The sequence below is a fragment of the Nicotiana tomentosiformis genome, chromosome 1 (assembly GCF_000390325.3).
Source record: "Nicotiana tomentosiformis chromosome 1, ASM39032v3, whole genome shotgun sequence".
In the NCBI taxonomy this organism is placed as follows: domain Eukaryota; kingdom Viridiplantae; phylum Streptophyta; class Magnoliopsida; order Solanales; family Solanaceae; genus Nicotiana; species Nicotiana tomentosiformis.
The window spans coordinates 46,204,062-46,216,444 of NC_090812.1; the positions used below are offsets into that span (position 1 = coordinate 46,204,062).

At 34.3% G+C, this 12,383-nt stretch overlaps 1 protein-coding gene across 1 annotated transcript; it reads right to left on the minus strand.

Moving 5' to 3' along the window:
• Positions 1–4,703: 4,703 nt before the first annotated feature.
• LOC104094949 (uncharacterized) lies at positions 4,704–5,351 on the minus strand. The gene has a single exon (XM_009600974.3). The coding sequence runs from the start codon at positions 5,349–5,351 to the stop codon at positions 4,704–4,706; it is 648 nt and encodes a 215-aa protein (XP_009599269.1).
• Between the last annotated feature and the right edge of the window lie 7,032 nt (positions 5,352–12,383).

A 12,383-nucleotide genomic window follows, 5' to 3' on the forward strand; every position in this document is an offset into this window, starting at 1 on the left:
AAATCAGATAACCCTTTATGAGAGATAAACATAACAATATGGCCTTAGAATTTATCACTCAACTAAAAGTTATGCAACAATCACCTTAACTAGAATATATCATTACATGAATTATAGCGGTCATACTCTTAAATAAACAATTTTTTCCATACATCACAATGTATAATATGTTCTAACAAAGTGTAACTTATGAGTAAACTTAATATAAGTCATTCAGAGTCCAACTTAATTTATTGATCCAATGATCATAAAATAGTACATGAAAAATCAAGTGTGCACTGTCATGTATACAAATAAACATAATGTCTAGACAAACTGTTAGAGCAAAGCAATACTAAATTGAGCTACTAAGCCCCATATGGGTTACATGATCCTTGAAAATATTAGTCGGCAAACCTTTAGTCATAGGATCAGCAATAATCAAAGTAGTACTAACATGTCAAAACTTACATCATGATTCTTCACATAGTCTCTAACCATCAAGTACTTTATGTCGATGTGCTTGCTTCGGCTGCCACTGTTATTGTTCTTTGAAAAGAATACTGCAGTTGAATTGTCACGGAAGATTCTCAATGACCTTAAAATGGAATCGACAATCCTACGGCCGGAAATAAAGTTCTTAAACCATAACGCTTGTGATGTAGCTTCATAGCATGCTTTAAATTCAGCTTCCATAGTGGATGTTGCAACAATTGTCTACTTGACACTTCTCCAAGATACAACACCTCTAGCAAGAAGAAAAATATATCTTGAAGTGAATTTACCAGAGTCTTTGCATCCACCCAAATCAAAGTCTGAATATCCAATAACTTCCAATGAGTTAGAGTATTTGTATGTGAGCTTAAAATCTTTGGTTCCTTGCAAATATCTCAAAACTCTTTTACTAGCTTTTCAATAGTCAAGACGAGGGTTACTTTGATATCTACCAAGCATTCCTACCACAAAAGCAATATCATGTATAATGCAGACATGTGCATACATAAGGCTTCCAACAAGCGAAGCATAGGGAATGCCTTAACATTGATTCGATGAGAATTTGTCACCTTTAATTATGGGTGCTACTATAGGTGAATAGCTCTTCATCCCGGATCTTTTCAGAATTCTTTCAATGTTGGCCCTTTGAGACAGTCCAAGTAATCTTTGGGATCTATCTCTGTGAATCTCTATGCCAATGACATAAAAGGCTTCACCTATATCCTTCATCTCAAAATTCTGGATAAGGAACTGTTTAGTCTCGTGCAACAACCCCAAATCACTACTTGTAAGCAAAATGTCATCCACATATTGGACTAGAAAAATATATTTGCTCCCACTTATCTTAAGATATATACACTGGTCAATGATGTTCTCCGTAAATCCAAATGAAGAAAAAACATTATGAAATTTAATATACCATTGGCGGGAAGCCTGCTTTAGCCCATAAATGGATTTATTCAACTTGGAAATAAGGTGACTTTTATCTTTATCACAAAATCCTTCAGGCTGACGCATGTATACCTCCTTTTCAAGATCTCCATTCAGGAAAGTTATTTTCATATCCATTTGATGTAACTCTAATTAAAATGAGCTATTAATGCCATGATTATTCTCGGTGAATCCTTCTTTGATACTAGAGATAAGGTTTTACGATAATCAATGCCTTCCCTATGAGTGAAACCCTTGGCTATAAGTCTGGCTTTATATCGTTCGATGTTACCAGATGAGTCTCTTTTAGTTTTAAAGACCCATTTGGAACCTATAGCTGAGGACCCCTTTGGTAATTCGACGAGATTCCAAATTTTATTTTTAGCCATAGATTCTAACTCTTCTTTCATTGTATCATACCAAAGTGTGGAGTTTTCTCCACTCATGGCTTGTGAAAAAGAGCATAAATCATCTTTTAGTCCAATGTCATAATCAGACTCTTGGAGATATACAATATAGTCACTAGAAATTGCTAGATTTTGAACTCTTGAGGATTTTCTTACTCCCACTGGTTCAGACACTTCTTCAGTAGGTTCATGTAAAGGTGTCAAACGGGTCGGGCTGGCCCGGTTCCGGATCGGCCCGACCGATTTTAAACCGGACCGACCCGGTAGTAAGGGGGTCGGGCTGGGTTGGGACGGGAACCGGTCTGTGCCAGGTAAATTTTTGGTACCGGTTAATCGGACCGGTACGACCCGTTATGGTCAAGTCATTTGGGAATCGGTTAACCGGACCGGCCCAGACCGGTTCAACGACTATTTCAATTTATTTATTTTATAAAGTTGACCATTTGACAACGGTCAGCTGCCATTTTGACTATTGCCCAACGGCTAATTTGCAAGAATAGCCCCTTTTTGGGCATTTTCTCTCCAAAAATAATACTTTTATTATTTACTAATTTAGCCCTTTGAAAAACTATAAATAGATCCCCCCGTGTCCCTCTCCTTCTTCTTCATTTCTTCATTCATATCTCAATTCTCAAACTCAAATTCTCAATTCAAGTTAAATCATGTCTCGTGTTTGGGAACACTTTGAGGTGGTAGAAGAAAATGAAAAAATTTGCAAAGTAAAGTGCAAGAACTGCGGTCGAGTTTTAAATGTTCGTCGAAAGTGGGAGGGCACAGGCTATTTAAGGAGGCATATGAAGAGTTGTCTTGAGTGTCCTCCAAAAATTCGTATTTAAGTTGATTTGAGACAATTTGTATTATTTTAAAATTATTAGACGTATTTAAGCTTAATGTTTTAGTTTGTTAGATTAATTTGGAGTATTATTATGCAATGAAAATTTAAAATGAAACTATGAAAGCCTTTGAAGTATGATCCTTACATATCAAGTTATCAACACTCCAGTATAAGACTTATACTATAAGTTATATTTTTTCATGTTCATTGTATTATCTTAAATTCGTAATGAATTTTTCAAATATAAGGCTTTTAAAGCCTTTGAAATTTATTCAAACATTCTTTTTATACGTTAGTTTTTAGTGTTTTATATTTTTACTTTATCTTAATATAAATTACGACTGTTATACAAAATACAAAAAAAAAAAAAAAAAAACTCGGCCCGACCCATTAGACCCGGAACCGTTCCGGTTAAATTTTGCACCGAAGAAACCCAGAACCGGTAAACCCGGTAAAAAATAATCGAAAACCGGCCCGGTAACGAAACCGGCCGGTTCCCTTTTCCTCTACCCCCTACTGGCCCGGCCCGGCCCCTTGACACCTATAAGTTCAGGTAAAGCGGGTTGATCTTCTTGTGGCTCCTTAAGTGGTGATGGCTCTTGAACTTGTTGTTGTTCAGATAATTCATGAGAATTTTTCTGAGCAACATTCAAATTTCCAATAAATAAAGGTACCACATGTGGTTCCCTTATTTTTTTAAATTCCACCCTTTGAGTCAAACCACTCCCACTTTCTTCATATTCCTCAAGAAATTTAGCATTTCTAGCTTCAATAATTTTAGGAGAATGAGAAGGCCAATAAAATCAAAATTTCTTAGACCTAACGGCAAAGCCTATAAAATAAACCGCTTATTATTCTTTCATCCAACTTCTTTAGTTATGGGTTATAAACCCGCACTTCAGTTGGACATTCCCAAATGTGTAAATAGTTTAAACTAGGTTTTCATCCTTTCCGTAGCTCGAAAGATGTCTTGGGGACAGCCTTGGATGGAACCCTATTTAAAATATACACAGCAATTTTTAAGGCTTCACTCCATAAGGATAAAGGTAAACTTGATCTGATAATCATGCTTCTTACCATATCCATTAATGTCCGGTTCTTTCTTTCTGCCACACCATTTTGTTATGGTGTTCCTGGCATGATATATTGGGCAATTATATCTTCATTTTCAAGGAACTCAGCAAATATACCCTTAACTTGTCCCCTATCTGTGTACCTACCATAATATTCTTCATCCTATCAGATCTTACAATTTTGATCTGAGCACCAGTTTGTTTCTCTACTTCTGTTTTGTAAACTTTAAAAGTATCAAGTGCTTCTGATGTGTTAAACAGAAAATAGAGATCATATATCTTGAATAGTCATCAATAAATGAGATAATATATCTCTCACCATTCAAGCAAGGGGTAGGAAAAGGTCCACATATGTCTGTATGTATGATCTCAAGCAATTGAGAACTCCTTTTGTCACATTTAGCTGATTTGTTTGTCTGCTTACCTTTTATGCAGTCCACACAAGTCCCAAATTCAGAAAAATCAAAAGCTTTTAGAACTTCATCGTTAACCAACCTTTTGACTCTAACAATAGAGATGTGTTCCAATCTCTTGTGCCAAAGACTTGATGAGTTCCTATTGATAATCCATCGCTTAATGCGAATCTTTTTGTCTTGCAAAGTTAAAATATTGCATTCAAATGTGGGGTATAGCTAAAGTTTATATAAATTTTCATTTAAATTATATCCACTTATTGATAGTCTTGAAAGAGAAATTAAATTTCTAGAATATTCTGGAACATAAAAAGTATTTTTTAAAACTAAGTGAAAACGTACCATCCTTCAAAACGAGCCTATAAGTCCCCACGCCTTCCACACGTGAGCGCGTCCTATTGCTAGAATAGACGTATTGTTCATTTCCTATCGACTTCCTCTGAGTTAGAAAGCCTTGCATGATTTTGGTAATGTGAATTGTAGCACTAGAATCAATTCACCATGTATTATTAGAAACTTCAGTAAAATTAGATTCATAACATACAAAGGTAAAATTACCTTTCTTCTCAAGTCATTTCTTGTATTTCAGGCAATCTTTCTTCCAGTGTCTCTTCTTGTTACAGAAACGACAAACATCTTTGTCAAAAGTGCCTTTCTTCTTTATGTGAACACTTTTTTTCTTCTTTGCATTTCTCTTATTATGAGTCGCCAAATTAACACTTTCAGGTGTCTCATGCTTCAACTTCTCTTCTTCTTGAACACACATGGTCAAAAGTTTATTGATTGACCATTTATCCTTATGTGTGTTGTAAGAAATCTTATACAGACCATATTTCGCAGGAAGGGAGTTGAGAATGAAATGCACAAGAAATGGTTCAGACATATCCACCTCAAAGAACTTGAGTTTTGCAGCAATGTCTCTCATCTCCATAATGTGCTCGCGCGCTATACGACTTTTGTCAAAAGTCATACTTGAGAGCCTCTTCATAAGGGTGTTGGCCAATGGCTTGTCAGAGCTTATAAATTGTTCATCAATTGCTTTCATGTAAGCTTTGACCTTATTGCTATTAGGGATAGAACCCCTAATATTTTGGCTTATGTGGGCTTTGATGAGCATTAAACTTAAGCGATGAGATCGCTCCCACCGCTCATAATTAGCCTTAGCCGCTGGCGTACTTGATTTTGTAAAAATAAGTGGTTCTTCTACACGGAGTGCCATGTCCAGATCCGAGCACCCTAAAGTGAGAAGGACTTTCTCCTTTCATTCAACATAATTGTCACGAGAAAGCATTGGAATTCGAGCATTCTCATTATAAACAGCGGTATGAAAGCTGTAAAGACTGCAAAGCAAGGATAAACATACATAAGCTATGAAATACAATCCATCAAAGGTGAATCGCATAAAATACCAATTCTAAGTAAATTCTAGACCCTCCTGTGGGTAGAGGTTGAAACTCATGCATAGAATTTACTTTACTTTATTAGACTAGTAAACCAAAACACATAGAAATTAATCTGTACCTGTGTTCATAAGATAATTTTCAACTTAAAGGTTTACTATCTCATTCCAATTAATCTCACCGAAATGATTACCTCCATGTAGGGCATAGTTGCCATTTCAATGAGATAACTGGACTAAATAGATGTCATTATAATTTTATATTATTAATCTTTATGTGATTAAACATCAATCACTCAAGATGTTGTGGCTACTCCTGCATACATAATACAAAAGAAAACTTCAAAATTGACATCTTACATTGATAAACCTTTATAATTAACTTCAATAGAATATTGATTAGTTTCAAAGTGGAGATACAAAGTATAGGCAGGATGCATATATATCCTCAAATAATTCTTATTATTAATCTAAATATTATAAGAACTTCCAAAGATTTCAACGAACACAATATGTTATATTACAGAATTGAAAACTAAAGTGTTTGTTTCTTATCATGTCAAAATCTCACTAGGCAATTCCTCCAGATTAATAATCTAATGGCCAAATACATATGACCCCTTAAAGTAAATTTCATTTAGACAGAACAATGCCTATGGAACACTGCAACTACAATAAAAGTGTATCAATTGAACACATATTGCTGACATGGCATAGTGTGTGCATCACACATTCTTTTTAGAGCGTGAAAGAAAAAATAAAGCAACTAATTTCTTTTTATTTAATTTTTCTTCTCTCTTGCTGCCACCACCTCTATCTTGATACCACTACCTTCGTTACCTCCAACGCGGCACCACCACCACCTTGGTTCCATGTGACGATGAAGATAAACTCATATAATTTCTCTTTTTTAATCTTCAATTACACTTAAAAGTGAAATTACCTTTACATTTGTTGAGGTATTTAAATACCATCGGCTCAAAACAACAATTAATCATGGGCATATTGCAATCATTAGCACGATTGTTCTATGAAAATTAAGACTTTAGATCCATGGTCTACAACATGTCTAGCGTGTCATTCAATCAATTCAATAAAGCAGATCAGCAATTTTGCTAGCGCGGACAAGTACGTTACTCTGATTCAACGATCTTGATTGCTCCGCTGGTCGAACAACTGAAGGTCCTCATCAAGTGCGCCGCACAACACAGGAAGTAAAGGCAACGATAACGACAGTGTAATTTCAGAGTGCACTCTACTATGCCTGAAGGAACACAACTGCCAGTTGAATTCTCCCTTGGAATCACTCACGGGGCTCCGCAAATTTTTAAACTATGTTAGCTGTTAAGTAAGAGAAAAAGGAAAAAGAGAAAAGCAAGGAAGGGAATCAAGGATTGAGGGAAAAAGATATTAGGGTTCACTATAGCTTCATAATCACCATCGCTACTGCCTCCACTGACCTCTTCCACCGGGCCTCCGACATAGACTCCACCAATTATTGCTGGAAAAAAGCCATAAACAAACCGAGTAGGGGAATTGGAATTATTTTAGCTTTTTCTTTTTTCTTTCCATGATCAAATGCCTTTTTTTTTGGATTAAGAACCACGCGTCATTTTTTTACTGGCTTATTTTCCATGTCACAAGTGTGTGAATCACACAGCATATTTTTTTTTCCTCAAGTTGTAAATGAAGCGTTCAAAAGGTACACTTTTGTTGTGGTTAGAGCGTTCAATAGCTATTATAGTTAAAGTATTGAAAAATGAAGCAAACTTTAAGGTGCTATGTATGTATTTGGCCTAATCTAATGCTTTAAATTGACTAGTGCTTCAAGAACACTTCAAAAATCTTTGTTTTAAAAGGCAGCAACTGAATACTAGTTCCAAAAAATAAAGTTTGTTATGAAAATAATTATAATGTGGATGTTTATTTATTGCTCCGCTATAGATAATCTTCCTGAAGAAAATTATCCGTTTGGTACTCTATTGAAATTTATCTATAAGCAGCTGATGCAGACAGGTTGCAAACAACTCAATGAAATGATTTGCAGCAACTTCTTATTAAACATGCAGGTTGCAAGCAGCTCATGCAGACAGCTTACAAGCAGCTCAAGAAAAGCCTCGCAACTGCTTCCTGAAAAGTCTCGCAGTTGCTTCCTTTCTTCTATAAATAAAGGAGTTTTTAGTTCATTGTGTACATGAGTTTGAAGTTGAATAAAAATATCAATCTTCCTCTATACTTGTCTTCGATTTATTTACTTTATAGCTTTTATTTTATAACACGTTATCGGCACGAGTCTCTAATTTCATCATCACTACCAGACTGTGAGGCAACATACTGCCATTGTGCGTGGTCAAACCGAGTTCATTCAGAGCATTTTGAGAAAAAAATACATCCTTGGAGTGGTGAACAACACGTTGGTTTTGTTAATTTCCAACTCTATGAAGAGATGAAATCCTTGTGATGTCATTTCTTAAAGATAAGGCTTAGTAATTTATAATTTTAATTTGATTTTCTTCATGAGCTTGAAAAATTATGCTTATTATCTATGTCCATCACGTGCTAATTCTAAGCAATTAGTGATGCAGGACATGCAGGTATATTGTGATTTGAAATACAAATTTGAAGGCTAAGAAGACAATGGATATTGAATCAACTTGCTATATTACGTGCTTTGTCTACGTATTAGTATATAACAACTATTTTTTTATATACTTGTTTTCATCATGTTGTCATCTCCATAAAAGATTACAAAGTGAATAACAATGTCAGATCCATCTAAACTCCAGCAGAGTTTATGAAAAATATATAATTACCAACAGTGGTAATATTTCCTAAATCTCGTTATGACTTAACTTCATGGTTCACTTGAACTCCAGCAGAGTATGGCCACCAGAAGCGGTGTAACTAAATTGTAACTAAATTTTATTAACCACCAGAAGTGTTATATGCCTATTACCACCAGAAGTGATAATTTAAGCTTGCTATGGTTACAATGAAGATAAGTTCGAGAAAATTCTCTATATTATATTCATACCTCGATTTGTTTCTAAAGTAGAAAATATTTTAAAAGAGGTTCGAAGCATCACAATTTGATGTGATTATGCACGTTCAGATAATTATGTTCTATCTCCTGAAGGAAGAGAACTTTTGATAATATTAATCCATTTCCTGAAGTGAATGTGATAATATTAAATATGAATGCGCTCTTGATGTAAATATATTATGATTCACCTCCAGAAGAGGTAATACGATTGAGAGAATATATTCTCAATATTTCAAATTTCTGCTGAAGTAGTAAATAATTATAATTTCCTCCCGGAGCAGGAAAATATTATGTAGTGGTAAAAAATATTAAAATTCTTAATTTTCGTCATTTATAAATCTAGAATTGTCTTTATATTGTTCATTTGATTATGATTTTCTCTCATGATACCAGAAGTGTCTGAACAATATTTGGTAGTACAAAATTTATCAAAAGCTCCTAAAGATCTAACTGTTTGTCTAGAAGACACATGATACTAGTAGTATCGGATAAATATTAGATTGTGGATAATAAATGAAAGCTCTCGGAGAGGTTATATACAAATATGTCATTCATATTATATGATTATGGTCAAAATATATGTTGTAGTAAACCTGCAGTTTACTAATAAATGGCTATCATATTGAGACTACAAATGACTGAAAGTTTGAAAATCTTCATATTTCCACAATCATAGGGAGTTAAATAATATGTACGTGAGAAATGACCTTCCTTATTCTTTAATTTGTACTATATCATATATCACAGTAAACCAGAAACTTACTAATGCAAAAGCAGTTACAGTAAACCAAAAGTTTTACTGAGGCAAAAGTAGCTACTGTAAACCAGAAATTTACTGATACAAAAGTAGCCACAGTAAATCAGAAGTTTACTGATGCAAAAGTTTATGTCATAGTAAACCAGAAGTTTACTTAGAGATAGCACATGCCATGATAAACTTGAAGTTTTCATTTGCCATTTTTAAATGATCTATTTGAGAATTCAGATAAGCATATACTCAAGAACTAGAAGATTCTTCAAGAATTCTCTTGTGTTGCTTGTTCTCATAATAAATTGATTATACCAGCTAAAGTTGGGACTAAAACCCCTGAATTCTGGAATATATAAAAGATGAATATGAGCCCATTCACCTATCATGTGAACCACTTATAGATGTATATATAAGATGGTTGTATGTGTGTTTATTGTCAACCTGTTGTTTGGCATTTGAAATTTCTTTTCTCAATTAAGAGCATAATTTTCAGATAATGAAATCAAGATAGTTCATCTTGATGATGCTGATTTATATCCAAGCTAGTTTAGTATTGAATACTTCCTATTAATGGCTAAACTATTACTTATGAGAACAAAGCCTCATGTGTTGGTCTAAGATTTTTTAAATTGCATATAACAACACCTGTATGCATCAGACCAACAAAATATGATAAGTCCTCCCCTCACAATTAGTTTAGGATCAGAAACCAAATATTTTTACTATCTAATAACTTTTGATGTGTGGTATATGATTAATATTTCTACCACAATGCACAAAGATAGGCTTCCCAAAGAAGATTGGGGATATGTGTTAGTTTTTCTAATATTTGGGGGATGAAATATACATCTGGAAAATATGCTATATGAATCAAATTATCATTAATATGATCCCCGCTTAGAAGAAAATTCAAGTAAAATGCCAGAAGCATTTGCTGATCCAAAATTAAATATCATATTTCAACTGCAAATGCTCCTATTAAAATTAAAGTCCCTGAAGGATAAAGTTTACTGCACGCATGAAGCGTAGTAAACCGATCAGTTCCAAAGGTAACAATCCTTGAAAAATAATAGGAGCAAATGATCAAAATGATCATAATGAGGAGGAAATGAGCTCTAGAAGAGCCCACGACATAACATTTCATGAAATTCCAGAAGAAGTTCAGGTACCTGAAAATAAGGAAAGTGATGAGATCTCAACAAGTTATGTCGCTTAGGAACCGATACAAAACGATCGTCGGCGATATATTTGATACAATATAGTTCACAATATTGCAAAACTATATTGTAAAAGATTGTGAGGATCAGACCTGTGGTCTAGACACCTGAAGATGTCATGCCATCTAAATGCAAGTCATAACCTATATGAGTCATTTGATTAAGTCTATATGAAGATCCCTGCAGGATTTAAAATGCCTGAAGCATATAGTTCAAAGCATCGTGAAATGTATTCAATCAGATTACAAAGATCTTTGTACGGTTTAAATCAATCTGGGCGCATGTGATATAATCGCCTCACTGAATTGATGAATGAAGGTTATGTAAATGATGGCATTTGTCCATGTATTTTTACAAAGAAAACAACATCATAGTTTGTTATACTTGTTGTTTATGTTAATGACATAAATCTCATAGGAACTCCAGAAGAGCTCCAAAGGGAAAAACTTTGTCTTAGTCTGCAAATTGAATATTTAGCAGGCGGGATCTTTATCCATCAATCTGTCTATACAGAAAATATCTTAAAACGCTTTTACATGGATAAAGCACACCCATTAAGTACACCAAATAGGTGTTCGATCACATGAAGTGAATAAGGATCCGTTCTGACCTCCAGAAGAGGATGAGGAACTCCTTGGTTCTGAAATACTCTATCTTAGTGCAATTGGTGCACTTGTGTATCTTGTTAATGCTAACAAAGGTGGTGCATATCATATTGGTTATGCAGATGCAGGTTATTTATCTAATCCCCAAAAAGTTCGATCTCAAATCGGGTATGTGTTTACATGTAGATGTATTGTCATATCATGGCGCTTCACAAAGCAATCTATCGTTGCTACTTCTTCAAATCAAGCTGAGATAATAGTTATTCATGAAGCAAGTAGGAAATGTGTATAGTTGAGATTAGTGATTCATTTTATTCGAGAAAAATGTGGGTTGGAATGTGATAAAAAAACCACAATATTATACGAAGACAATGCTGCATGCATAACCCAATTAAAGGGAGGATTTATAAAAGGAGATAGAACGAAGCACATTTCACCAAAATTATTCTACACACATGATATTCAGAAAAATGGTGACATCGATGCGCAACAAATCTGTTCAAGTGATAATCCAGCAGATTTGTCCACTAAATCTTTGCCAACTTCAACTTTTGAGAAGATGGTATACAAGATAGGTATGCGAAGACGCAAATATTTGAAACAGGGTTTTCATCAGGGGGAGTAAAATACGTGTTGTACTCTTTTTTTCCTTACTAAGGTTTTTCTCATGGGGTTTTTCTTGTAAAGTTTTTAATGAGGCAGCTAGAATTGCGTATTACTAAATATGTGTACTCTTTTTCCTTCACTGGAATTTTTCTCACTAGGCTTTTCCTAGTAAAGTTTTAACGAGGCACATTTAATGAACATCCAAGGGGGAGTATTATGAAAATAATTATAATGTGGATGTCCATTTATTACTCCGCTATAGATAATTTTCCTGAAGAAGATTATCCGTTTGATACTCTATTGAAGTTTATCTACAAGCAGCTGATGCAGACAGGTTGCAAGCAACTCAATGAAATGATTTGCAACAACTTCTTATTAAACAGGCAAGTTGCAAGCAGCTCATGCAGATAGTTTACAAACAACTCAAGAAAAGCCTTGCAATTGCTTTCTGAAAAGCCTCGCGGTTGCTTCCTTTCTTCTATAAATAAAGGAGTTTTCAGTTCATTATATACATGAGTTTGAAATTGAATAAAAATATCATTCTCCCTCTATACTTGTCTTCGATTTATTTACTTTACTGCCTTTATTTTATAAGAAAGTTTAACTTTTAGGATTCAAAATAATATACGA